The sequence below is a fragment of the Stegodyphus dumicola genome, chromosome 4 (assembly GCF_044657685.1).
Source record: "Stegodyphus dumicola isolate Sdum_Otavi_A_Nest chromosome 4, ASM4465768v1".
NCBI lineage: Eukaryota > Metazoa > Arthropoda > Arachnida > Araneae > Eresidae > Stegodyphus > Stegodyphus dumicola.
Genome location: NC_140771.1, coordinates 8,930,270 through 8,957,626, shown reverse-complemented (window position 1 = coordinate 8,957,626; position 27,357 = coordinate 8,930,270). Strand labels below are relative to the sequence as shown.

The 27,357-nt window shown below is 31.8% G+C and overlaps 1 protein-coding gene across 2 annotated transcripts in view; it reads right to left on the bottom strand.

Moving 5' to 3' along the window:
- Nucleotides 1-27,357, bottom strand: part of LOC118193766 (beta-alanine-activating enzyme-like) — an 87,051-nt gene that overhangs the window by 12,554 nt on the left and 47,140 nt on the right. For both annotated transcript variants that reach the window (XM_085814527.1, XM_085814526.1), the window contains exons 8-11: nucleotides 22,698-22,807; nucleotides 12,350-12,810; nucleotides 6,733-6,884; nucleotides 3,075-3,235 (exon numbers count right to left, since the gene is read on the bottom strand). In XM_085814527.1, coding sequence (XP_085670653.1) covers nucleotides 3,075-3,235; nucleotides 6,733-6,884; nucleotides 12,350-12,810; nucleotides 22,698-22,807 — 884 coding nt within the window. The remainder of the gene's footprint in view (nucleotides 1-3,074; nucleotides 3,236-6,732; nucleotides 6,885-12,349; nucleotides 12,811-22,697; nucleotides 22,808-27,357) is intronic.

The window sequence follows — 27,357 nt, the reverse complement described above, 5'->3', positions numbered from 1 at the left end:
AGGAACATGACCAGGAGCTGACCACCAAAGAACTGATGAATTTGGATCGGAAGCAACAGCAGTAAAGTGAAGATCTCATCAGAGGCAAAGGAGAGGCAATGCTATCATTTTGTCTTTTCTTCCTCTGCCTTGGATGAGATCTTCACTCTGCTATTGTTTGCGATGTAGATTTATCAGTCTTTGGTAGTTAGCTCCTGGTCATGATCTTCCACTAGCTTTTGAATGTTTTTCTCATTCACTTTCAATCCTATGGACTTTTTCTGCTCATACATTTTATCGATAACTGGTTGATCCCATTCATAATCAGATTTGCAAAGTTATATCCAAGAATTCCATCAGACCACAGTTTCCTTCAGCAGCAAAGGTTCTCTTATCAACTCACTGATGATCTTGAAGCTGTTCAAGATGTGGAAATGATTTCTTTTTAAGTCTCAGATGATAAGATTTATCTCTTTAAAGCTGAAACAGTGCTTTGGTCCTTAAAGCCTTCCAAAGTTTAAAGTGACACACTAATCCATGGACTAAATACTGGAAAGAAGAAATTTGATGAAATTGAATTCCTCCAAAAGGTCGTTCTCAAGGCTTGGAGGATGTGCAAGAAAATTCATAGCTAGCAACACTATGAATGGCTGATTCTTTTCTAAAAGATGTTTTATCTCTGATGAAACAAAGACCTCATTGATCCACTTTACAAACAAAATCTAAATGGCACAAGCCTAGCTTTTACTTGCATATATTACATTTAACATTTAAGAGACATCTCTGCACCTTGCTTATGGACTCTCAGAATCAGACATGAGTTAGGCTTGGCTTTAGAATCCCCACTTGCATTTAGTATATAATAAAAGACAGAGAAAGTTAAAAATTTGCTGTGGCAGGTAGTACTTGGAAACCACAAGCTTCTGGAACTCCACTGCAAAACTGCTTTTGCATCCAAACTCGTAGCCTCTATGGGCCTCAAAACATTATGAATGTCACTCCTCTTAAAGTTATCCATCCATCCCGTCTGCCTTAAAGCCTTCACTGCTTTCTGTCAACTTACCTAGCAGTTTATTTACAAGGTCAGAGCACAAGGCTTTTACCTTTTTGCAAAGTTCCCGTCTGTCTTAAAGCCTTCACTGCTTTCTGTCAACTTACCTAGCAGTTTATTTACAAGGTCAGAGCACAAGGCTTTTACCTTTTTGCAAAGTTCTTGGTCTGAGAATCACATGTTTGCTACCTCTTATTTATTCATAGCAAATGCACTATTGATGTACATCTTTCAGAACATATGGTTGTTGTTTTCTTACTCTCCTGACTTGCTGCATTTAGCCCCTTATTTAATATTTCTTTCTTAATTTTGTGCAAACCCTTGATGCAGACTTATAAAATCTTGCAACATCAGCTGTTCATATACATCATTCACACTTCTTGACGATTTCTTTCTTTACTTACACCACTATCATCTCCTTCTTGCGCTTTCCTTTTCAACCTTTTCCTTCATGAAGACCACTGCTGTCATACAATTTTAAATGACCAGCCACTAGTATTTAATAATAAAAAATATGTATCCAAACACAGTCATAATGCTATATAATAAACAATATATATTATGATGTTGTCTATCTGAGTAAGGCATGCCAAATAAGACTAAAGATGGGAGATGTTTATCAAAAATCATGCAGCAAGTGAGAGAGAAGTACCTTGTCAGATAATAAGTTCCAAAAGTACTTTTGTCCCAAGAGTCACAGCTAGGCGTATTTTATTTTAAAATGAACAGAAAGAGATTTTCATGTTCAAGAGAGCTTTGCTTAGCTTAGTTTGTTTGCTTCAACAAATAAATAATACTCCTGGTAGCCTTTACTTCATTGTTAATATCTTCAATATCCCTTTGAAGAAATATTTCTGTTTACTTTGTGAATAAATGTTTTCCTCAAACATTTTTCTCTTCATCTTTTGAATTTTCAAATTTTGTTCAAGATTATTCTTATTATAAATATTGCACATATTTAGAATAGCCAGCAAAAGTTGCTAATCCTATTTCTCCAGTACTTTCAATACTAAGAATATCTCCAAAAAACTTTATGAAATTATGCATGGCATATTAAGAAACAAAAAAATGAATATTTTCAGTTTCTTTATTAATAAAGATGCTTCTTCTTATAAATGCCTGTCTATGTGATAAAATTAGAAGTGTGTTTTGCAATTTCCCACACTTCGGAATAATGATGATGAAAACAAGAAATGAGAAATGTGCCAGAGCAAAAACTTTTAGAATCAAAAGTAGAATATACTAATAATTTTGTTTTTTTCCACCGTAATTTATAAAAAATTTTAAATAATAAAAAAAAAAAAAATACTATTATCCTCCCATGAAATACATTTATTACAAGTTTAAGCTGTTTATAATAATTAAATTAAAGATTAACAGCCCTTCTGGGCTAATGCCCCTTTGGGCTGAAAATAAAATAAAATAAAAATTTTAATTAAAAAAAAAAAAAAAAAAAAAACCTTCAAGTGATCTCTTCTCAAAGGAATATTTTAGACTTTCCTGTTATTCTTGAAGATGTTATTTGGAGGCAACTGAACTCTCTTTAATTACACAACCATTAATAATAATACTAGATGGTTGCAAACAGTGCAAAACTAAACTCTCTGCATGTATGTGGCCCTCCCTAGATTTCAAGATTTAAAATGCCCTATTATTGGCAAATATTTTAAGATGACTAAAGATACAGGAATAACATAAGTATTTAATTTTTTAAATACTTAACTTAGATTGGATGGTGTATTATTTTAGATACTGCTGGAATGAGGATTAAGATAAATACAAAAGTTAAAAATCACATGCAAGAAATATTAATAGAAGGCTAAAGATAGAAACAAAGAATGGGAAAAGGAACTGTAATAAATATTTTACATTTTTATTTTAAATAAACAAAACAAAGCATCAAGATATCTCACTACAGTTTTCTTACAGATAAAAACATTAAACAAAATAACAAGCATGAAGAACACATTCAGAGAACTAGTAGTAAAATTTATTCTGAAAACATAAAATCTAATTCAGTAACTCAAATTTTAGTAAAACATACTTCAACATTTACAGCATACAAATGCTTGTCATGAGATCCTACAAATGCAACATTGCTACATGAAACTACAGGTGAACTTTTAACTTCAGCTCCTGTTTTGTATTTCCATGTGACAACACCTTTCTTCAGATCAAAGCAGTAAAAATGATAATCATAGCAACCTACAAATTATAAAAGTTGCTTGACTATACCAAATACATTGTATCATAAATTCCAGTGTCAATAAAAACAGAAGTTCATTACCCACAATTTAAAAAAATATAGACTTACATAAAAAATAACACCTTTTATACAGTAAAAATTTAAATTTCATCATATGTAATATAAAATGATTGCAGTTTTATCTTTTAAAATGATTACTGATACTTAAAATACTTTTTAAGTGTAATAATACACTCTTAGACAAGGGGGAGAACCACAATGCACCGAGAAGATATAAAGCAAATTGGACATAAATTGATATGCATACAGGTTTCGACGGAAAATGCAAAATTTTACATTTTGGCTGCCAATGAATGAACGGTTGTCGCTACAGCGCATCTGATCTGCACAACTGGCAGGATATTTAGAAGGAGAAATTACGATTCCAAGTCATAAATTCTTCACGAATTTCATTCCATGTACTCTGGTAGACAGTAACTATGCCTCGCATACAGGTGCGCGAATGATATGTGCAGATGTCAGAATCTGAGAGATGTTGTATAGTTGGGCTCAAAGAAGGCAGTTGGTCTTATCGGAGAATAGCTCAACATTTGAGCAGGAGCGATGCCACTATTAGACGATGTTGGCAGGAATGGGTGAACCATGGCCGCACACAGCGTCAAGAAGGAAGCAGTAGGCCTAGAGAAATGACAGAACGTGAATACTGAGCAATCGTCAAAGCAACACTCACAGCCCCAGATGCATCATTATCATCGATTGTACGTGCAACTAGTGCTTCAGTGACCACAAGGACCATTCATAGACAGCTCACAGAAAGGGGGAAGAGCTCACAACGCCCCTTGCGCCGACTAACATTGATCTCTGTACAACATCAAGCCCATTTGCAGTGGTGTCAAGCTCATTCGCACTGGAATATCACTGACTGGAGTAGAATAGTCTTCAGTGATGAGTCTGGCTTTGAACTGAGCCCCGATGATCAGCAAAGGCGAGTCTGGAGATGCCCCAGACAGTGGTGTGATACCAACCTGACTGTCTTCTGGCAGACAGGCTAACAACCAGGAGTGATGGTCTGGGGTGCCATTTCATTTCATAGTAGGACCCCTCTGGTTGTCGTCCGTCGCAACCTTACAGCACAGCGGTATGTCGATGAAGTTCTAAGGCCTGTTATGTTGCCTTTCCTGTTACGCTACCCTAGGCTTGCATTTCAGCAAGAACATGCCCGCCCCCCCCCCCACTGCACATGTTTCTACTGCTTGCCTTAGTGCTTGCCGAACATTACCTTGGCCAGCAAAGTGGCCGGATCTCTCTCCTATTGGATTAATTTGTGCTATGTGGCAACTTTTCCATAAAAGTAATGACACACGCGTGGTCATGTTTTAAAATTCGGAAAAATTTATTCTCAAATATTTTGTAATTTTGTGTCATTAATTGCCATGTATTATTTTAATTTGAATACATTTGGCTATGTAAATTTTATATCGATTTTCATGGCAAAAAAATATGTGCAACCAGCTGATTTTGCTCGGATTCTTCAAGAATTATCTGATGAAGAAAACGAAGACAAGAAAACCTTTGGATGGGAGAACAATAGCGATTTCCATTCCTTATTTTCTTTTATTTCTATTTTTTAGAAATAAATAAAAACATTAAAGTTAGTTTAAAGTGCGTTTTTGTAACTAGTAAGAAGTAAATTTCCTTGCAGAAGTAAGTAATGCTAACCTTACTTTTTTTCCTACTAAGGTATCTTCCTTTCTTATTGTCTGTACATGTCTTTGATGAATATTAAAATTAGCTTCGATTTAAAAATATAATTATTAAATAATAAATTTAAAATTTTCTATAATGAAATACATCATTGCATTTCCATCTCACTAACATAAGAACTTAGTGATATCATTTGTATTTTGCAATAATAAGATTAACATTTTATTTCTTAAGAAATTTATTATCAATATTCACTCATTTCTGTCGTTTTTCGTGCCAAAAATGGTAAAATAATGGACGTCATAAAAAATACGTTGCATGCGTGCTCATGTAAAATTGTCAAGCGCGCGTGTTGGAAGGTTAAAATAACTAACCTTTGATAACTGCATCAAAGCTACCAAAATAAAAAATTAATTCTATACAAAAATATCACATTTATTATTAAAAATGATAGCTTTCACTTTTTCTTATATGAGAAAGTAAAAGGAAAATTAATTCAGAAGGTACTGTTGTGTGAGAAGGTATAAGGAAAATTAAATTAATTAATTAAAAAATAATCCTCTGATTTTGAATTAATACTCCTGGCAACACAACTCTATTCTTTGTATTCAATTATCCATTTATGTAATTATGAAACTACTTTTTAATACATTTTACTATAAATTACATGACCTACAATTAATTTTATTATAATTATTCAATTTCATAAATCCTTACTATTTTTTATTTATAATATATTTTTTAACATTTTCTATATTAACACTCCATAACACATTTTTTTTCCATAATTTTCTGTACCAAATGACAATTTTAATCTAATTTCCTGTATTTATATTCAAAATTATTTTCTTCATCCTTCACATTTACCTCATTTTCAAAATAATTAAATATTTTAACAGTAATTCAGGATAACAATAATTATTACACTTAATTTGATTAAGCTTTCTTAACTAATGTATGAAAAATTTTTATGTTCATTACTAAATTTATTCAATGCAATTATTGAAAAGTAATTTGCTAGTGCCATAAAATTTTAACTAATATTATTTATCTGCATAAAAACAGCATTATATAACTGAAGTTCAAAAGAACAATATATCATAAGCAATTTTTTATTTTATAATAATAAACACATTTCAGGTTACTAATTAATTCATTGTTAAGAAAAACTTCAACATACCCTATTAGCAAAAATGTAAAATTAATAGAACAAAAACCATTACATGAATCAGAATCACAATAGTAGCACTGTTTTTTGATGCAATTTATATTACTGAATAAAATAACCAAATCTGAATTTATAAAAATTTAAACAGAAATATTTACCATTAAATTTTAAAAAAATTACACCTGCATCAGTTTTCTTTCATTGAAATGATGGTAATTTAATACACTTTGACTGAAAGAAAATAATTAGGAAGTTCTATTATGGATAACTATCAGTTATGTTGTAAAGTAGAACCTAGAAATCTGAATGAAAAGCATTTTGCAAGCAGTTGAAAACACATAGAATAAACTAAATTAAAACAAAAAACAACAGAAAAAAAATCAATTCAATTTGAATAAATTTATTTAAATTTTATTAAATAAATTTATTTTATAAGTAGGTCATACTAGTATAAAACATTTTAGCATATGTCATTGAAAATTTATGAATATACTTATTTAAATAAATATTTATATAAAATATTTTTATCTTTTTTTAAACACAAAATTTGTTACAGAATATCAGATGGAAAACTGCAATCTTATTTTTTATTTATTTTTAGTCTCAATAAATAAGATTGCTCACCTACTAAGACATATTTCCCACAATAAGATACACATGATGATGATTCTATTCGGTCAGGCAGCTGTATGCTCCATTTCACAGTTCCATTTTCTGCAGTTATAGCACAAAAGGTCCCAGAATGTGATCCTATGAAAATCAACATTTCTTCTGATCTGAAAAAATTAATAAACAAACTAATTAGTAATGGAATTTTATTACAATTATTATATAAATTACATACAGGCAATTCAAATCTGAGTATAAACTATTTCTTAGCTTACTCAAGGTGTATCTATAACATGCACACATTCAGAAGACAACTTGAAAACCAGAATGATACCAAATGAAACAATGAATTATGATAGTGAATTACAAACCTCAATTTTCTTCCCTTCAAAACTATTTTCTTTGGTGTCTATACACTACTTTTCACTGTACCTAACTGTATGGTATTATAATGGTAAACCAAGTGCATATGCATGTAAACACAGGTAGACATACAAAAAATAAAAGGTAGATTTTATATAAAACTTTATCAATATTGAAGGCAATTAATACAAATGCTCCTCATTTTGATAGAACAAAAAATTATAGAAAGCTTGGCATGGAGTGATAGACTCACAAAACACAAAAGAAGCCCACAATGCTTGATCCTAAATAGCTTTCATATTCTGATGATTCTAAAAATAAAACCATTGTGAAATTGTCTCATATATTCACAACTCAATTTTAAAAATATCAAATTCCACCCATTGCTAATTGTGTTAGATTTTTTTACTTTTCTCAAAGTGCCACCCAGACTGGATAGTGATTAATGAATCTACTACCACACCGGAGAGCCTGGGTTCATATCCCAGAGAAGGCATGGATGTAAATGCCCATGCAGTCAGCCAATTTGCTTGGGTTCAAACCCTGGACCAAACTACCAGCATCCAACGACTTTAACGCTCAGCTGTTGGTGGGCTTGACTGTATTAGGAGATTGAGTCTTCACTTTTTACCACAAAAGCAAAAATTCTGTGCATGATTTCAAATTAAATATTTAACAAAATAAACTATGTTTTAAGAGTTTGACAGCTTTGGTCATATCCTATCTTTTAGTGAAAATATATGAAATATAAATTTTGATATTAACCCTCTTACAAAGAATGTTTCAAATAGCTAGTTTTTCCACATACTTTTACAGATAATAATGATAAAAAAAAAGAAATATGCTCTTTAATATAACAACTAATAGTCTTAAAAGAGCACTTAATTTTAAGATTGGATCATTAAGTAAGATAAAATAAATGCCGGATTCTGTTGAGCAGAAAAGTTTGGGAGAGGTTTATACCTTTATCATTTCGCAAAGAGGTTTTAACTCAACTACATTGTAATCTTGATTATTTGGGCCTGCTGGTAAAAGGTAAAAAGAAGTCACAAATAATTGAAAAACATGGATAATCCAAAATACTAATTTTCACGCATAATATATGTGTTGATTTCTTTTGAAGAAAAATCAATAATTTTAATTTGTTTTTGAGAAAAATGAAACTTTTGCCAAATTTTATAATTATTTTTTAAGTGCTATTTTATCACTGCACTCGAATCCCCTACGATCGACAAAATTCAATAGAATTTCAAAAGAAGTCATTGTTGCCTTGGTACTAATGTAATTGTCAGCATCTTCTTCACTTCTATTTTCAGTATCACTCCCTGCCTCTTCTTTTTTGAGACATTTGAAATAATACCTGCATCACTCCTGTGCTGAAACCATCTCAGTCGAATAGCTACAGAACCATTCCTTTAGGTTTTCCTGGTCAACTTTTTCCAAGGATTTTACATTTTAAATTTTTTGGCATATGACTTCAGTTATTAGCTTGACATGTTCACAATTAGAGAAATCTCGAATTTCTATATCAGGGAGAATCTTTCTTCTTGATTGAACCAGCATTATTGTAGATTTAATCCCAATATCAATCGATTTTGAGGGCAAACAGGTATAGTTCCCTTTTCATCAGGAACAAAGAAATGTGCAAGACTGGAAAGCAGTGGACGATGTGGTAATATTTATCCTCCACAGTAAAGCGAACAAGAAGGTAGCACAATCTATTAGGAAAAATATTACTGAAATTAAAAATTTAAGTTAACAGAATTTAAAAAATATTAGGAAAAAACAGATTCGACTTAAAGTCATTAACTAATAACACAAGGTCAAATTATTTGAAAAATTATCTTTTCATCTTTGGATTTGTTACGTAGATGACACTTTATGTAGACCCAGAATTTACCTGTTATGAATTTGATTGATTCAGCCATCCAGTTAACTTTTGAAACCGAATCTGACAATTCCCTTTCCTTCCTTGATATTCTTATAATTTGCTATGAATATCGATTCAGCACTGTTTACCGTAACCCTTTCATGTTTGTTTAATGCCCTATGTTAAGTCATGCCGCCCGGATAAGCAAGAAATGGCTTATTTTTATGTATTACTATTATGCACTATTACTACTTTACTATTATGTATTTTGGGCTCTCAAAGTTTGTTCCTCAGAACCTTTGCTTGCTAATGAACTGAATTATTTGAGATCATTTGCCACTGATTGAGGATTTTCTCCCGTGGTCATTGATAAAGCTTTTAAAATCAGCTTACCATCAAGGAAGACATTCTGCTATTATAGATAGCATTATTAACCTTGTTGTGCTTCCATTTTATCCTTCTGTCAGTTATAAAATTGCATGGATTCTCCAAAAGTTCAATTTTCATGTCATTTTCTCGCCTCTCAATAAAATCCATGGTTCGACTCTTAAAGATTGTATTCATAACTTCAATACTTGGGGAATCTATAGCATATTGTGCCAGTGCAATTTGAGATACATCAGCCAAACTAAAGGAGCATTGAAGTTTTCATCAAGGAACTTAAGTCTGAAAAGCTTAAGTTCCTTAAAAGCTTAAGTCTGAAAAAGCAAAATTAACAAAGCTTCGATAGCTAATCATTGTTGGAAATTTAATCATAATTTTGACTTTTTGGGTCTGCAAAAATTATTCATAATATTCATAATTCATAATATTCATAATAAAGCTTCTTCAACTAGGTGATTTGGATTTTCTTGGGCTTTACATATTCACAAGGATTTATCTTGTTTAGTTAATGACTACAATCCAGTCCTTCTTAATGCTTTAAGAATTTTAATAACTCAATTTTTAAATTTTATTATTATTTTTGGTGATAGATGGCACTACCTTCTTGTTCGCTTTATTGTGGAGTATAAATATGTCTGTTGTGCCCACTGCTTTCCAGTCTTGCAGATTTCTTTGCTCCTGAAGAGGGACCTATACTATTACCTGTTTGTCCTTGAAATTAATTGAGATCTTGACTAAATATACGCTATACTCAAGGTTGTGGCATTACTAATTTTATGTTTCACTTGACATATTTCTCTTCTGTTTTCAGTGTTATGGTTTCACTTTAGAAGCTCTTACTACTCTCATGAAGTGTTGAATGTGCATGCATGAGTGCCACCATGCATGAATAATCCACACTTGATAAAACTGAGAGTACATTGTATTGATCCTCTGGGTTTTACTTTAAATTTAATTTGTTACTAAAATGTCAAGAAAGCAAAAAGCATACCCCCTAAAATATTAAGAGAATTTGACTACAAAATTTATGCAAATATACCTGTAAAAAAAAAAAAAAAAAAAAAAAAATTTCTTGTGTCAAAACTGAAAACAAATATTTCTGATAAGGATATTAGAAGAAGCGATAACAGTTTGTGGAAAACTTGCTTCAAAGAAGCTGCCTGTTCAAATCAAAATATCTGAACATTTAAATAATATTTTTCTAAAGGTTTTCACTCTGTGCAGTGCATCAAATATTCCAGCAAATGGGCCTATGTTAACAGAAAATATATAAGAAATATCACAGAGGCACATGAAAATTAATTTTTCACAGAGGAGTTGTATAAACTTAAATTATATCACACAATGTTATATCATATCATTGCTGACATATTCTTTATGAAAATCCTAGAAGTGCAAAACAGCACAATTCCTGTCTTGAACTACGACTATGAAAGTAAAGAAAATCACGAAAGGTCGCTTGCGGTACTACATCACCTGAATTAATTTTTGTTTTGATCAATCTCACTATTACTGTTATGTATTTGTTTCTGCTCATGTTCTTGTCTTTTTGCTATGCATTATAATTTTCTATGTATTTTAATTGTTATGCATCAGTATTGTACACTCACATGCTCATCCAGAAACTGTTTTTGGCAAATAAGGCATTTCTTTTACTGTCAATAATTGCTATTCTGTCATTAATTGCTATGTAATCACGGCTATGTTTTTGAGCACTTACTCTTCCATTTCAATGGTTGACAGCTTCAGGTGTTACTCTCGATTGGGCTCTTTATTATCAGACTTAGCTACCCACGCTGTACATTTTATTATAAACTGTGACTTTATGTTCATTCTTCTAAAGAATTATTCGGAACTCGCACAGAATCGAAAATTGACACTGCATTACTTCGGGTTAGCAGGAACCTGTCACAGCAAACCTCTCATGTTTGCCTGAGCCGATAATTTTTGCAGATCCCATAGTAAACTGTAACTAAGTGACCGTCGTACTTAACTAAAAAAATTCTTTTTTTCCTTTCAAAAATCAATCCATATTCCCTGATGAGAAATTTTAATGCTTTTCAAATTTGGCCAATAAATACCAAACAAAACAATATATGTCAAACTATGCTAATTTAATAAGATCTAAAAGCACATAAGGGATCTTTAAGAATCGAAAAATTAATTTTACTGATAGGTGAAAAATGACTTAAATATTGAACTTATGGAGAAGTCGAGAAATTTTGTAATTGATAGAAAGTTTAAATAATTATTGGGTACGTGTCAGCTAAACTTCACTGTCGGCTTAATGCTCTGTCCACTAAATGTCTTGTATCTAAATGTCCTGATGGCTAACTCTATGTGTCGGCTAAATGGTGTCGGTTAAGTGTCACGGACCTGATACCAACACATATTGACAGCAAATGTGTTAAGGTGAAATGATGCAAAGTTCATCAAAACACAGTTACTATAACTGAGAGCTGATTTCATTATTTCATGCATGAAAGGGAATGTGTATTAGAGGAATGATAATGTTCTTCCAAGCCACTGTCAAGTTCAAAGTAAGCAGCAAACTCAAAGAGAGATCTTATCTTTCATTATGATATGTACATGTGCAAACCAAATGCTGTTAAGTTCTGCATTTCTTTCTTTGGTTCTCTCCGGGAAAGAATAAAATACTTCTAATTGATAAACTCCACTGGAAAAATTGCTTTTTCAGTACATGGTAAAACAGAATGCAGATCACAATTATAAAGCCAATTTTTACCTAGACTATATATTGAAGCTTTGAGTTGAAACTCATGACGTTGAATGGGTTTATGGTGCATAACTTAAAAGATTAACGTATACCATACACGATATACACTGTGATGAACAAATGTGTAAATTTTCAGATAAAGAATAAAGAAAAGCATTTAAGATCAAATTATTTAAAATTGCTATTATATTTGCTGCAAATTTTCAAAAAGAGAACTTTGGCCTAAAATAACTTTTACACATATATATTAAATACATTCAATAATTCAAAATACTTACTGCAAAAAATGTACAATACAAGGTGAAGCATCTACACATTTCTTCAGATCGATTTTATACTTCAACGGGACAGCCATATCAAGTATTCTGGGAAAAGTTTTTTCCCCCCTACAGCAACTTTTTTTTAAATGCATACAATTAAAGTAATAGCCTCGCTTACAAGATAACTCATGACATAATATTTTCCACTTTTTTTTATTCGGAGGTTCATCTGCATAATCTTGTGCCTTTTCCATAGTTCTTTCAAACTTAATTAAAGATTTACGTTGGCCTTGTAAAGACGATTTTATAAGTTCTACAACATCATGGTAACTATTATTGAGAAGTTTTTGTACCAAAACAGGGATGGATATTTGTAATTTCTTTTCAATGTCAGATGCCATTTGTACAGCTAATGATGAATTTCCACCATTAAATGCAAAGTTATCTTCATCTGCAACACTCTGCTGGCCAGTGTAAGCCTGCAAATAGAAACAGATTGACAGTAGGGTAATGAGTAACAGCTATACAGAGCGTTAAATTAGGTTGGATTTTTAATTATACAAATATGAATAAAAATAAGGTTATTAGTGTCATATATTAAAATAATTAAAAGGCAAAAAAAATAACTTTTCTCAATACAGTTTTCCACTAATTTACACATATTTTACATCTCTCTATAGCCATAAATGCTCTATACCCAGTATTCAGTAATGTAATGAATGTAACACTTTTATGAATTTCTTTCTGCATGGGATATTTAGATGTATTTACTTCATTACTTGCCTTCTGCTCTAGATATCATAATGATTAATCCATATTTCATGACCAGTGATGATCCTCTTCAGAAATACTGCAACAAACTTAGACACAGCTGCGATAAAAACACTGTCATACAGTAGTAAGGTTTGATTAGGTTTATTTGATTGTGGCAAAGCACTCAGGCTATCTGCCGAAAGGAATGAATACCTTCAGGAGGTCTTCCAATGAGAAACTGGCTTGTGCCCATGTTACACATAGAAAAACTACGAAAATGTCCACGCAGCAAGCCCATTTGCCCAGAACTAAACCTAGGACAGCAACTTTATCGCTCAGCCATGGGAAGGCCCTTACAGCAGTAAGAACACATAATTGTTACTTTATGTGGCCAGTTATCTTCTTTTTCCTGACAATACCAGACACAGTAGTTAAGCAATTTTCCTTATCGGTGTGACAAAGATGATCTCCGATAAAAGAAATCAATAGAAGCTGAAATGGTCTACCAGAGTTAAAATTTTAATCCCCTTATACACAACAACCCTCTGCCTCCTATACTCTCCCTCCCTGCCATACTTTACATGCATTCTATGGTGAATTTCAGTGCAATAGAGCACTTAATCTAGCAAAACTTTACCACTCAAATGTAGAGCACACCATTCCTCTGATGCTTTCTACATTTGGACCTCTTAAATGCTAACAACTCAGGTTAGGAAAATTATCTCTCTCGACTCTTTGGTCAATTGCCAAGGTTGAAAAGGCTACTTCTCTTTACATATCAGTCTGATACAGTTATGCTAGCCTATGCAATGGAAGAATTGATCTTATTTTTGTTTCACCTATGTGTAAGTATTAAAGTATTAAACAATGAGTATTATAATATATTTTAAATAATCTTAGTATGTGAAATTATAAGAGCAGTGCATATCAAAATGGCATACTTAATAGATTGCTGAGCACTGAAACTGCAACACCATGACAGAAAGCAATTACAGTACAAAGTCCGTAATCCCGATGTCCATTATCCGAAATAATCCATAATCCAGACCTCAGACTGGAAAAATTGCTTTTTCACTGGACCACAGACTGGAAAAAAGCCACAAACTTTTTTTTGTATGCTTTACGCATGCACGTAATGTATAATGGATGATATAAGCTAGGCTAAAATTATCTTTACTGATTCTAAGGCATTTCAGTTAATGTTGCAGACTGTGCTGTTCCTTAATCTTCTAACTGGATCGGGCTTATTATTTTTTGCAGATTGTTAGAGCAATTTTATAAAAATTAAGCTTGAATTTTCGATTATGTCAAAAAGAGTTTCCAATTCTGGAGCTGCCAAAAGAACTACAAAGTGAAAGCATGTTTCGATGTACTGCTTCCGATAGTGAAGAAAGTGACAGAGAGGTCATTGAAAACGAAAAAATTTCAATCGACAAGTTAGTCGGTATTCTCGACACAGCAATTACAGGACTTGAACAGTGGAATTTTGTAACTGAACAAGAAATTATGTCTGCTTATAGAATTAAAGAGAAAGTATTAGCACAAAAAACGAAGCAACTTAAACAACTTACATTGAAAAAAATTTTTAATAAAGTAAACAAATAAATATAAGGCGTTTTTTTTTTTTTTTTTTAAATTTTGATACCCTTTAGATCATAATTGCTCTTTATTTCATAAATTACGGTTTCATATTTTTAATTGTATAATTTCTGCATGCCATCTTACCAGATTTAAATTGATGATCTATAATCCAGAAAAACCCCTAATCTGGAATTGCTGAAGTCCCAATGAGTCTGGATTGCAGACTTTGTACTGTAGTAGAATTACTTTTATTTCATAAAACAATTAATTATACCAGAAGAATGAAATAATTAAAATTCAGGTAATTTTAAGGTACAAAGCATATAGAAAACTGGACTGAGAACTCGCCTATGGTAACAACAACAGCTGTTATACAACTCAGCATAGAATCAAACAGATTTTGGATGGCAGTTACTGGTACTGCAGTCTATATGGCTTCAATTTTCCATCAGAATTCATCTGTCAGACTGGCTGGAAATTTTATAGTGCCAGTCTCCCTGCAACTATTGACCAGACGTTTTCAGTTGGCACTATATCTGGAGAATTCACTGACCAAGGCAAAAGTCCAGCTTTTGTTTTAGGAAAACACAAAACAACATAGGTAACATGTGGTCTCACTCTGACCATTGAAAGGTGGGACAATAGAGGTTCAAAGATACGGTATTAAAACCTCATTAATTAACAGTGGCTGGTCAAAGGACTGGGTAAGTTAATAAACGGAAATAAGATATGTACCTCAAGGAACCCATACCATCAATGCTGATGTAGAGTTGTTATGATGATGAAAAATGCAAGCTTTCAATAATGCCTCCATGTACAGATATGACGGATATGACACTATAAGCAAACGTGCTATTTTTTCGCAAAAGTGCCGCATTGATGCAACCTTGTGCAGTGTTCATTGCACCATGGTAGGGGCTGAGTCTTGTGCTGTCATGTCATGGGAAGCCAAAACACTGGCCATATTCTAGTGGCACCAGCTGAAGTGGTAGCAGCAAATGAGCAGATAGTTCATGCTGTGCAATATACCCAGTTTCCTGACTCATATTAAGTGTGTTGTGGTTGAAAGATCCTAAACAGCAATGATGTCAAAATGTCTGTTACCTCAGGCATTGGTATATGAGAACTGCTTAGATCCCACATATTGTTCTTTATGAGTATCTGGACTCACTGCTTTCAAATTCTCATAAGAGTCATTGAAATTTCAACCAATGTGAGTAGCAACTGCACAGTACAATAATCTACAGACTTGGTAGGCTCTTTAACAACTGAACTCTGAGGTATGCTGTTGAAATTTCTTAATCCTTACACAAGGCATAACCTTATCTCCAACACACAACTGCATATGAGGGGGAGGGGAAGATTAAATGCAATTTTCAAATGAAAAATTGATATTTCGGACAATGTTTTCATATTGTGCTGAAGTGCCATTACTCTTGCATGTAATGTACACATGCTGTAAAATGCTAATTAACTGCATATGTTCCACCTTTCATGAATATTTCAACTTTGTTGTGCACTTCCTTCAAGGCACATGAAGATGACTGCATGTTAATGATTAATTGTGTATTTCAAGCCATGTCTGCTTACGAAATTAAGCCCTTCGAAGTTTAATTACACTCATGTCCATAAATTAAGGATAATGCAAAATCAGGCAAAGGAAGAGTTAGAAGGAAAACAAATTTGACTTATTTGTAAAGCTTATTTATTAAACAAAAGGTAAAGAGCAAAAAAAGATGCTATATGTTTGATATTATTAAAAAAATTAGCGATTTTTTCTCCCTGGAGCAAATTACAAAAAAGAAACCTATTTACAAAAAACCAATATTACATAGTTGGTATGATTGTTAATACATTGTATGTCTCCCAGACGATGCAATACAGTCCGTACAACGCCTAGGCATGCTGACTATCAAATTATTGATCTGATCTTGGGGGATATTACACCACTCAAAAAGCAATGCTCTCCAAAGTTCTGGTAGACATGTAGGAGGAGGTTGACGGGCTGCAACTTGTCGGTCAAGCATGTGAGTAGCAACTGCACAGTACAATAATCTACAGACTTGGTAGGCTCTTTAACAACTGAACTCTGAGGTATGCTGTTGAAATTTCTTAATCCTTACACAAGGCATAACCTTATCTCCAACACACAACTGCATATGAGGGGGAGGGGAAGATTAAATGCAATTTTCAAATGAAAAATTGATATTTCGGACAATGTTTTCATATTGTGCTGAAGTGCCATTACTCTTGCATGTAATGTACACATGCTGTAAAATGCTAATTAACTGCATATGTTCCACCTTTCATGAATATTTCAACTTTGTTGTGCACTTCCTTCATGGCACATGAAGATGACTGCATGTTAATGATTAATTGTGTATTTCAAGCCATGTCTGCTTACGAAATTAAGCCCTTCGAAGTTTAATTACACTCATGTCCATAAATTAAGGATAATGCAAAATCAGGCAAAGGAAGAGTTAGAAGGAAAACAAATTTGACTTATTTGTAAAGCTTATTTATTAAACAAAAGGTAAAGAGCAAAAAAAGATGCTATATGTTTGATATTATTAAAAACGTTAGCGATTTTTTCTCCCTGGAGCAAATTACAAAAAAGAAACCTATTTACAAAAAACCAATATTACATAGTTGGTATGATTGTTAATACATTGTATGTCTCCCAGACGATGCAATACAGTCTGTACAACGCCTAGGCATGCTGACTATCAAATTATTGATCTGATCTTGGGGGATATTACACCACTCAAAAAGCAATGCTCTCCAAAGTTCTGGTAGACATGTAGGAGGAGGTTGACGGGCTGCAACTCGTCGGTCAAGCATGTCTCACACGTGCTCTACTGGATTCAAGTCCAGTGAGAATGCTGGCCAGTCCATACGGGTGATATCCTCCGATTGAAGGCATTCGCTTACGATGTTTCTACGGTGAGGACAGGCGTTGTCATCCATAAACACAAATTGTGCGCCCATGGCGCCCTGAAACAAACGTACAAGTTGTTCCAGAATGATGTCCCGATAGATTTGGCTTGTCATGGTTCCAATTTGAACATGCAGGTCAGTTCTGGAACCAGAATAATTCCACCCCAAACGAGCACTCCTGCACCACCGTAACGGTGTTATTCAATGATGTTTTCTTGGTGGTAACGGGTACCTGGAGCTCTCCATATGAAAGTCCGGCGAGAATCAGACTGCAAGCTAAACCTGGACTTGTTGGAAAACATCACACAAGCCCACTGTTGCGGTGTCCACAATGCATGCTCTCTACTCCAGGCTAACCGCAAGCGACAGTGAGTTGCAGTAAGTGGAACACATCTGACAGGTCTACGAGCATATAGACCAATCTTCCCTAAGCGTCTGTACATGGTGTACACTTGAAATTGTTGTACCAGTAGCTGAAGAGAGCTGACGAGACAGGTCTGAGGCTGTGCTCCGCCTGTTTCTTTTGGCAGTAACTGCCAAATACCGGTCCTCATTCGGCGTTATAACTCTGGGGCGACCTGTGCTGTAACGTCTACTCACATTACCATCATCTTGGAATCGTTGCCAAAGCCTGGAGATGACACTCTGGGCAATTCCAAGTTCGTCTGATATTTCCAGTTGGGTACGCCCACATTCCAGATGGCCGATAATTCTACCACGTAAAAAATCATCCAAATGCGTCCTTTGTGTCATAACTCTTCGGTTATTGCACTGAAATGTTTATAAAGCGCCTGCAAACAATTTTACTTCTTTGCCTGTATTCGTTATATATCACTCTTTTACACTCTCATCATTGTGACGTACCATCGGTGTCATCTGGTTACTTCCTGAAATTTGCATATGATTCTTGAAGATGTGTGTAGTGATTTTACAGGTGATATATTTATTTTAGAGTTTGATTTCCGCGTGACTCTGAATTATCCTTAATTTATAGACATGAGTGTAATTAAAATCCATAGAACTCAATAATTTTATCTCAATCTCTTCTTAGAACAGTACAGTATCTGTAAGAGATTTTTAATATATATATATATATAGTAGTTAAAATTTTATTAGAAGGCAGATAATATATTTATTATTTTTCATAATTCTGATTATCAACAAATTTCATTAAATAGGAAAAAAATATATAAGCTAGACCGATCTAAGATTGAATACTGCTCACTTTTAAAATTCTTATGCTTTTTTTACATTTAATGCATTATTAATAAACTCTGAATAATCTGTATGCATCTAATATGTAAAGAAAAACAACATAATATAATGGGAAAAAATTATACAGTATTTATATTTTATAATAAATTAATTGAAGCAGTACTATATTATGAAAAAATAAAATTCTCTTATTAAGCATTTACTGTTTAAATATTTTACATTTGAGATAGATATACTGTTTTAAAATGTACAGCTCAATACAGAAATTCTAACTTCATAATAATAAGAAAATTGAAAACATATCTTATAACAATTGGTAAGATTTTCCTTTTTAACAAAACGATTACTGATCAGATTAAAATTACAAAACATACAGAATTCTGATAATCCATGGCCACTTAATCTGCACTCATTTTTGGATGCACACAACAAATTTGATTTTCAGGAAATTCAGCATGGCAGTTTTTCTTACACATACATGCAACTAAGCTTTTCAACGGAAACATGTTAATATCATACTTTGATTGAAGGGGAAAAAAATTATAACTGAAGTTATTTAGCATCTTTTGTGCAGATGTCAGCACTTTCACTCTACAGTAAATATGGATAGTGAATTTGCAAAATTTTTTCTTTTAGGCAAGTCTTTCGTTTGGGGTATATATTCTGTTCTCTTTTAAAATGAATTTCGAATTTATGTAGTTTAATATATACACAGAATTTATTTATCCACACTTTTTTAAATACTGAGTTCTCCTTAAATGTACCTTATAATTTCAGTAGTTATTTGATGCAGTCAGCAGAGTTGTTGACATTGATGGCAAATAGGCATAGATTATTCAAAATAGCCCTTGTAGATATTTTTCTATCACCAGAAAGCAGTAAAGAACATTGGATCAAGAATATTAATAAATGAAATTATTGTTAAATATAATAATTTCAATTTTAGCATTTTGTGTTAATTGTTAGTAGCACTATTACCAAATATCACAAGCATGGAACATAATGGCAGAATCGGGAAATCAAATTTAGGAGAAATCACACAATATAGGTATTTATAGCAGTTTATTATTTACTTATCTGTCTTGGGAACATAAAAATTACTTTGAAAGTTATTTTGATGGAGGATATATTATTTTTGGTAAGATATTTTGATGAATTTTATAAAAGAGTCTTTTCCTTCCTAAAAATATGTCTCCCTTTTCTCTCCACTATGTTTTGTCTAGTACCTATGTTTTACCTAATTACTTTCTTTGTACATAATATTATTTAAAAAACATACTTATCTTGTATTCTGTAAATTTTGATTAAGTATGTAAGGTATGAGTATGCTTTGGCAATTACTTACGAGGAGAAAGAAAAAAAGTCAGGTAAAAATTTCAACTGAAAAAATTTAAAAACTCAGAAAAAATAATTGATATTGTCCCAAATGGTGATCTACCAGATTTTTTTAATTAGTTAATCAGTTTTATACTAGATGGTGGCACCTCTTTTTCAGACTATTTTGTTTGTAAAAGCAATGTTTATGCTTATCGTTTCTTTCACATGCAATTTTTCCACTGAATTTGCAAAGAGTTTTAAAAATGCTGTCTTCGAATCTTTGTTACTCTCAAACAGATTTTTTTCCCACCATTACAAAAAGTTAAAATAAGAAGCAAATGAAATAACTGTTATCTTAAGTAGCAACAGTATTTTTAAATTTATCTGTCTTTTTTAATACTCGACTTACAACAAATTGTTTGTAAATAAGTTTTGAAACAGCTAAACATAGCAGTACAAAATCCTGTGTATTTTGTCCTATAAAACAGAAAACAGATAAGAGGTATCTTATCTGCCTCATTTCCTATATGCATGAAATTCTTGATATAATCTATATCCATAGCATTTAGGGACTCACTTTTAGTTATATTAATATCGAGTAATTTGAGTGGTGAAACATTTAAGCCAGCTAATCTAATTTTTTTAAAAAATGCACTCGTTCACTCACACATTGAAAATTTTTTTATACACAGCATAAAACAAAGTAAAAATAAATAAACATTTTGCTAAACGGAAAAAATTATTAACTAATAATATATCTGACCATGCAAATTTGAATAAAATGACGGAAAGAAAAAATCTGTAAAAAGAACAATTTTAGTGGCGTCACCTATCGATCAGTAAAATAACAACACAGTTTATAATCTATAATCTGAAGGTTTTCACATTATCAGAAATCTATACAAAAAATCTGGAAATAATAACAAAAGCTTATTCAAATTGAAATAAGGATTACATAAAATATGTGCCACAAACTCATGTAAAAAAATTTCAACTTATCTAAACTTAAACAATCTAATTTATACTTTCTGAATGTCAAAGCCAAATATGAGCACAGATTAGTGTAGAAGAGAATAACATACAGAAGACAGTAAGTTCTCAGCTTACTGTGAAGCAACAGTATAAAAGAATTGAAATGTCATGAGCATATTTCAATGCCCTTTTTTTCTCTATCAATACACAGCTATACACTGTATCCCTCAAACTTTGATGCAATGCCATGAAAATGAATGATAAGGTCAAAGCAATGAAAGTATTAATTATTCTGTCATATAATTTTTGACCAAGGAAAAGTGAATATACATGAATATAAGAGGAAGTCTTATTTTAACATGGTCAACAGTCCTTGGAAAAGACCTATGCAGAGGTTATCCAGTTCTAATTGGATTAATGGACTGCACAGTTGAAAATATTGGTAATAGGCACATTAAGTTCTATGCTTATTAATTTTGATACTTCATTCCTAAATATTAATGCAAAATTATCTTCATGCACTCAATATTAATTCCTAGTTCTGTAACTATGATTTATTACAAAACTAAGAATTAATACTAAGTCTACTAAGACCATCTTGCATGAATATCTGTGATCTGTTTTGCATGTACCTTGAAAATACTTATGCTTGATATATACAGCAGCAGAATGAATCTTATTGAGAATTATGGATCACAATAAACTGTGATGAAGTGCAATAACAGATTATGAATGATGATGAGCTGTTCACAAAGAAGAAGGCATGCCTACAAGGGCACCATCAATGAAAATTAGGTCTCGGAAGAAGACAATACAAAATCCTTTTATAGATTGTGACTATAACTTATTTTCAGAAATCAAAGAGCTGGGTAAGATACATTAAACATTATATTTTTAGGCATAAGCACAAAAACAATATTAAATTTTTCTTAAAAATTTGTTGTTACATATTTAAAACATGCAATACTGTACTCTATAATAATATCTGCATGCTCAGAACACAATTTTAAAACTGTAACCTAGAAGTTAAACTGCCCCAAGTATTACATGTACAATATATTTATTACATATAATTTTTAGATATATGATTGCAAAGCATCCTTTGCAGGTCAAAATATAAAATTATCTTACTCAAAAATTCTGTTAGGGCCACTGTCTCTCAGCATAAAGACCTGGGAGAAACAATACTTCATTCATTTAAAAACAGAAAAGTATTTCATGGAACATCATACTGAATGACAGATTAAGAGTTAAAGCAAATTACTAAACAAGAAAGTAAAATTCCTTAAACACTATGAAGAAATACAACTATCAAAATAATATTACATTAAATGATAGAATCTTTGGGGAAATAGTGTATTCCTTAAACAAAGCACTGTAAAATATAGAGATTTATCTGATCAGATTTTGTGCTCAAATGGAATTTTCTTCATCTGAATACTAAAATAATGTCTTTTTTGCATATGTAATTAACAAGAATATTCTGAGCATCAATGTTATTTCAGCATTCTAACAAAATAAAGCAAGATCTCATAAATTATCTTACTTACATAAACTAAAATACACACAATGAACATATTTTGTAAAATACCTTCCATAAAGAAGACACTAGCTCTTCACAGTTAACATTACAGGTATTTTCAACAATGGACAACTGTTCCCATGTAGACATTTCAAGTAACTTCTTGTAGTCTGCTTTTCCTAACATGACAGAAGAACTTGCACAAAATAAATAGAATAGAAAGTTACATAAAATGATTGACAATATTACAAATTTTATTATAAATAAACTTTACTTTAAAAGTAATTTGCTAGATTTGAAACAATAAGCTAATAAATTATTTCAGTCTGCTCCTGTAAAACGTTTTAACTAATTTTTCATCATCTATAAGGTTTTGAGCATCTTTGCTAGCATAGGAAATTATGAACTTATAAATTCTAGCCAATGAATTTTTTCCTATGTGTATATATAAGCACTGCAATTGTCGCCCATAGAAATACACGTTGAAACAATGAACTGAAATCTCTCACTGGCAGGGTAATGCCTTCTAACATAAACAAATGCACCAGTCAAATTTAGCTATAACAGATGATAACTAATATTCTTCAGTATGAAACTTAGAAACTAACCCTGAAAGTTCCAGCTTGTTAAGCTTTTTTGAATAAGAGTTCTGATTTTGTAAGGAATGCATATTTTTAAGATTTGCACTTGGTCAATAAGTTTTAAAGAATGTACAAAAAATTTACATTTCTAAAGTTTATTTCTTTCAAAGGTGAAAAGTATTCCATAGACAGATCAGTCTCTAGCTATTTGGCTCTTCAGCTATTGATATTTATTACAATGGCCAATTTTTAGTTCATTTAGTCTACACATTAATGTACTGCTATGTTACATAATATACTGATTATGCATTAAGTTAATCAGCAAAAATAATTGAATAGACATGTGCTAACATGTACTATAATCTTCTGATTACAGAAGCCTTAGAAAACATCTGAAGTTGCAAATCTGCATATGTTAATGATCTTTTCTTACAATAAATTAATTTGACATTACAGATTTTTTACAGTACAACTAATATTATCCAGCTTACACTCCAAAGACCTTTCTGGTTGCTCAAAATTAATAATGTTTACCTTCTTTACTTTGACATCTCATAAGTGACAGATATTAGAAAATTGGTTGAGAATTTAGGCATTTGTAGCCAACACTGGATTTCTTCTTTCTAGGATTTCTGCCCACTTTCAGTAAAATTTGTGGTAAGTGATTATGCATTCTTTTAAACAAATTTATTCATTATGTACTTTTAATTATTTGATAAGTATTGGAAAGATCCTTTATTAAAATAGCTGTTTTCTAAGTAATGCAATAAAAAAATGATAGAATTCTCAGCAATAATATAATTCACAAAGCATAAAATATGTTTTACCCAAAAGGTTTTTCAGCATTGATTTAAATTTCTGGGAAAGAATTGATTCTGTTATTAGTTATAATTGAAAAAAATTAACATTACAAAATTTTGAAGTAGTGAAATACTGCAACAATTTTAAAAAAGAAAACAATTTTCTAAGATTTGATTATTGTTATGTAACACAAATAATTTTTAAATTACTAACTCAAGTAGGAATTTTATATTTATAACTAATAAGTATATTATAGTTTGAATATTTGTAATTACTTTTATGATATTTATCGTATATTACAGACTAAAACATACACTTTTAATACAAAAAATAATATCAAGATTTTATGGGTGTGCATTATACGCCAGGTATAAAAAGATTGTTTTAAACAGATCCAGAAGTGTAGCTCAACTAAACACTACCATTTCTTTATAATTTCAGACCCTAAACAGTGGTTAAGAGTGCTGAATACTGGTAGTTTGACCTGGGTTTGAATTCAGGCAAATGGGTGGGCTGCATGATTGGTTTTTAAGAATTTCTCCCTGTGTAAAATGATCCAGTTTTCTTTTAAAAATCGCCCATGAAGGCATTCCTCCACTCAGGCAGATAGGCCGCATGCACTTTGGTCAAATTCAAATAATCTATTCTAATCTTTATACCTGTAAGTTTAATCATAGTTGTACTTCCAAGTTTCTCCTGGTATACTTTTTTTTTTAATTTGACTAGCAGTATAACATATTTATCACTACTTTATCTGTTTATGTATGAGTAGTTGCTAATTTTAATAATTTCTAAAAGAAAAATAAATGGTATAAAGAAATATTCATAATTCTAAACCATATTACACTTTTCGCTATACATCAAATTTACCCAAATTACATACTAGTTTTTCGAGAAATTAGAATATAATTATCTGAATAGTACACTTGGAAAATAGCTCCCTTAATCAAATTTTCAAAGAACCAAAGCATGTGTGTAATTTGAAAAGAATTTAATGTTTCGGAAAAATAGCTATGATTAAACGAATTCCTACAAATTTACAAATTGTTTAATATTTTAAAAAGATTGTTATCTCAGAAATATTTTGTCAAAAAATTATAACAAAGAGTTGTACTCTTTAAAAGAAGATTTTTTTTTTTTTTTTTTTTTTTTTTTTTTTTAATTTACCATAAGTTAAAAAATTAGGATCTTAACATTTAGTACAGTATAAACTATCAGTATAAATTATCATCCTGAAATTATTAGATGAATTTATTAATTACAAACAAAGATGAGCAAAGAACAGCTTTAATTCATGATGGGATATTTGTAAAAGAAATATCCTGAAAGCTCAGGAACAAAATTTTATCACTGCTATTAAGAGTTTTTGTTTAATTTTTAATTGTAAAATTCCATCCTTGAAGATTATGCTTTATATTATAGTGCATGAACTAAAAGAGGATATTAAAATAATCTATAAAAATAATTTAATTTAAAGACGAAATTATTTTTATTAATTAAAATAATTTAATTTTAAATTAAAATAATTTAATTTAAAGACTAAATTATTTTTATAACTATAAAAAATTATTCTGTGCTGTTTTAAAATTCTGTTCTTATTAAATAACACCTCCCCACGTTGCAATATTTTTAAATTACCTATAATTAGTCTTAGCCATATACCATTAAACATAACATTTGAGTAACTTCACAATGACATTTTCTTCATTTTCAACCAGACAAAATAAATAAACAAATAAATATCAATAACAAATAAATAAAATAAATTAATTTTCAGATTTATCATCAAAAGACCATTTAATCAGAAGCTAACCATTTAATCAGAAGGCAGAAAAGCTTGTTTTCTATAATAAACAAATAAAGCAGTAATAAAATATATAACTATATTCGATTTTCAGACATTAAAAATCAGACTCAAATATTCTATTTATTATAATAGCAATCACAAAAGCATTTCATTTTGACAAAAATTATGTGTCCTTTTATTCATGTGGGCTTTTATCTGTGTGCTTTCATCTTTGTGCGTATCTGATGCATGGGCAATTAACACAGTGGGGTTATTTTTGTGGGCTTTTGTCGTGTGTGCTTTCATTCTGTGGGCTTTTATTTAGTTACCCCAAAATACTTGAGATTCAGCATCTGGTTCTTTGCTTAAAAGAAATAAAACAGCTGATTACTGGTGTTATGTCACGAATTTCAATTATTAATATGTGTTTCAAGTCATTATTATTCTAATATTTTTATTTGTATTCATGTGTATTTTAATCTGGGAAAAAGTATTCTTAAGCTCTTAAGGTTTTATTTAACTCGTTATTCTTGAGTAGGAATTGTAACAAAGGCAGGAGACGGTTGCGAGGACACACATCTGGTTTATTGGTTATAGCCTTTTACTAACAGTGGAGGCAGTAGGGCGTTGTGTGTCGCCCTTTTAACTCATGACGTGTGAAACGGAAATTGTCTTCCTGTCGCTTTGTTAAGGTTGCAGTTTTGCGTACTTCAAGACAGTGGGGGTTAGGTAATCGGATGCTCGTAAAGCTTAGTTTCGCTTGTTAGTTGGGGGTCTTTTTTTTTTTTCTCACATTGTGAGTACAGATGTTTTTCGGATTGCATTGTCAGATTTTTCTGGTGTTTGATTCGTCATGGGTGTGTCATTTTCTCAATTTAGTTAACGTAAAATTCCGGGATTGGTAAGATTTAATTTTATGATTTTTTTGAAAGCCTATGAACTCAGGCGGAGAAACCGAGATTTCCTGGGTGCTTGCACTAGGCTAGAGATTATTCTGATTCTGATTTTCTAGAAGAGGAGGAAAAAGTGGGGACTTGACCCTTCGGGTCTTGCTCCTGCCAACCACTTGAACCAGCGGGCTGCGGTGATGGCTGTAGCGGAGTCTGATTTGAGTGAATTTTGGGCAGCCGCAATGTGAAAGAGAAAGAAAGATCGTGGGGGGCTTTGCTCTGCTGCGGTCTTCCTGAGCAAGACGGACTGGGTACCGTTTTTCTTTGCTCTAGTGGATTCATTCTTTTCGGTGAGATGTTAAGTTTTGTGTGAGAGATGCAAGGAACATTTTCCTGCGAGATGTCTAAAGAAATGTGCGTGAGCTGCAAAGAGCATTTTACTGAGAGCTGATTGAGATGTATAGAGAAAAATCTATGAAGAAAATTTAGCACAGATTCTCTCTCTTCACCTGAATCGCCGGTTAATCTCCAAGAGCCTTTTTCCGAAATATTCAGCATAAATGTTGCCTCGCCGCTTCGATGATGCACGTGATTGTGCTAAAAACTGGTGTATATTCAGCTACCTGTTACTGAATTGAAATAAAGAGCCTTCTGAATTGGACTATTGGTTC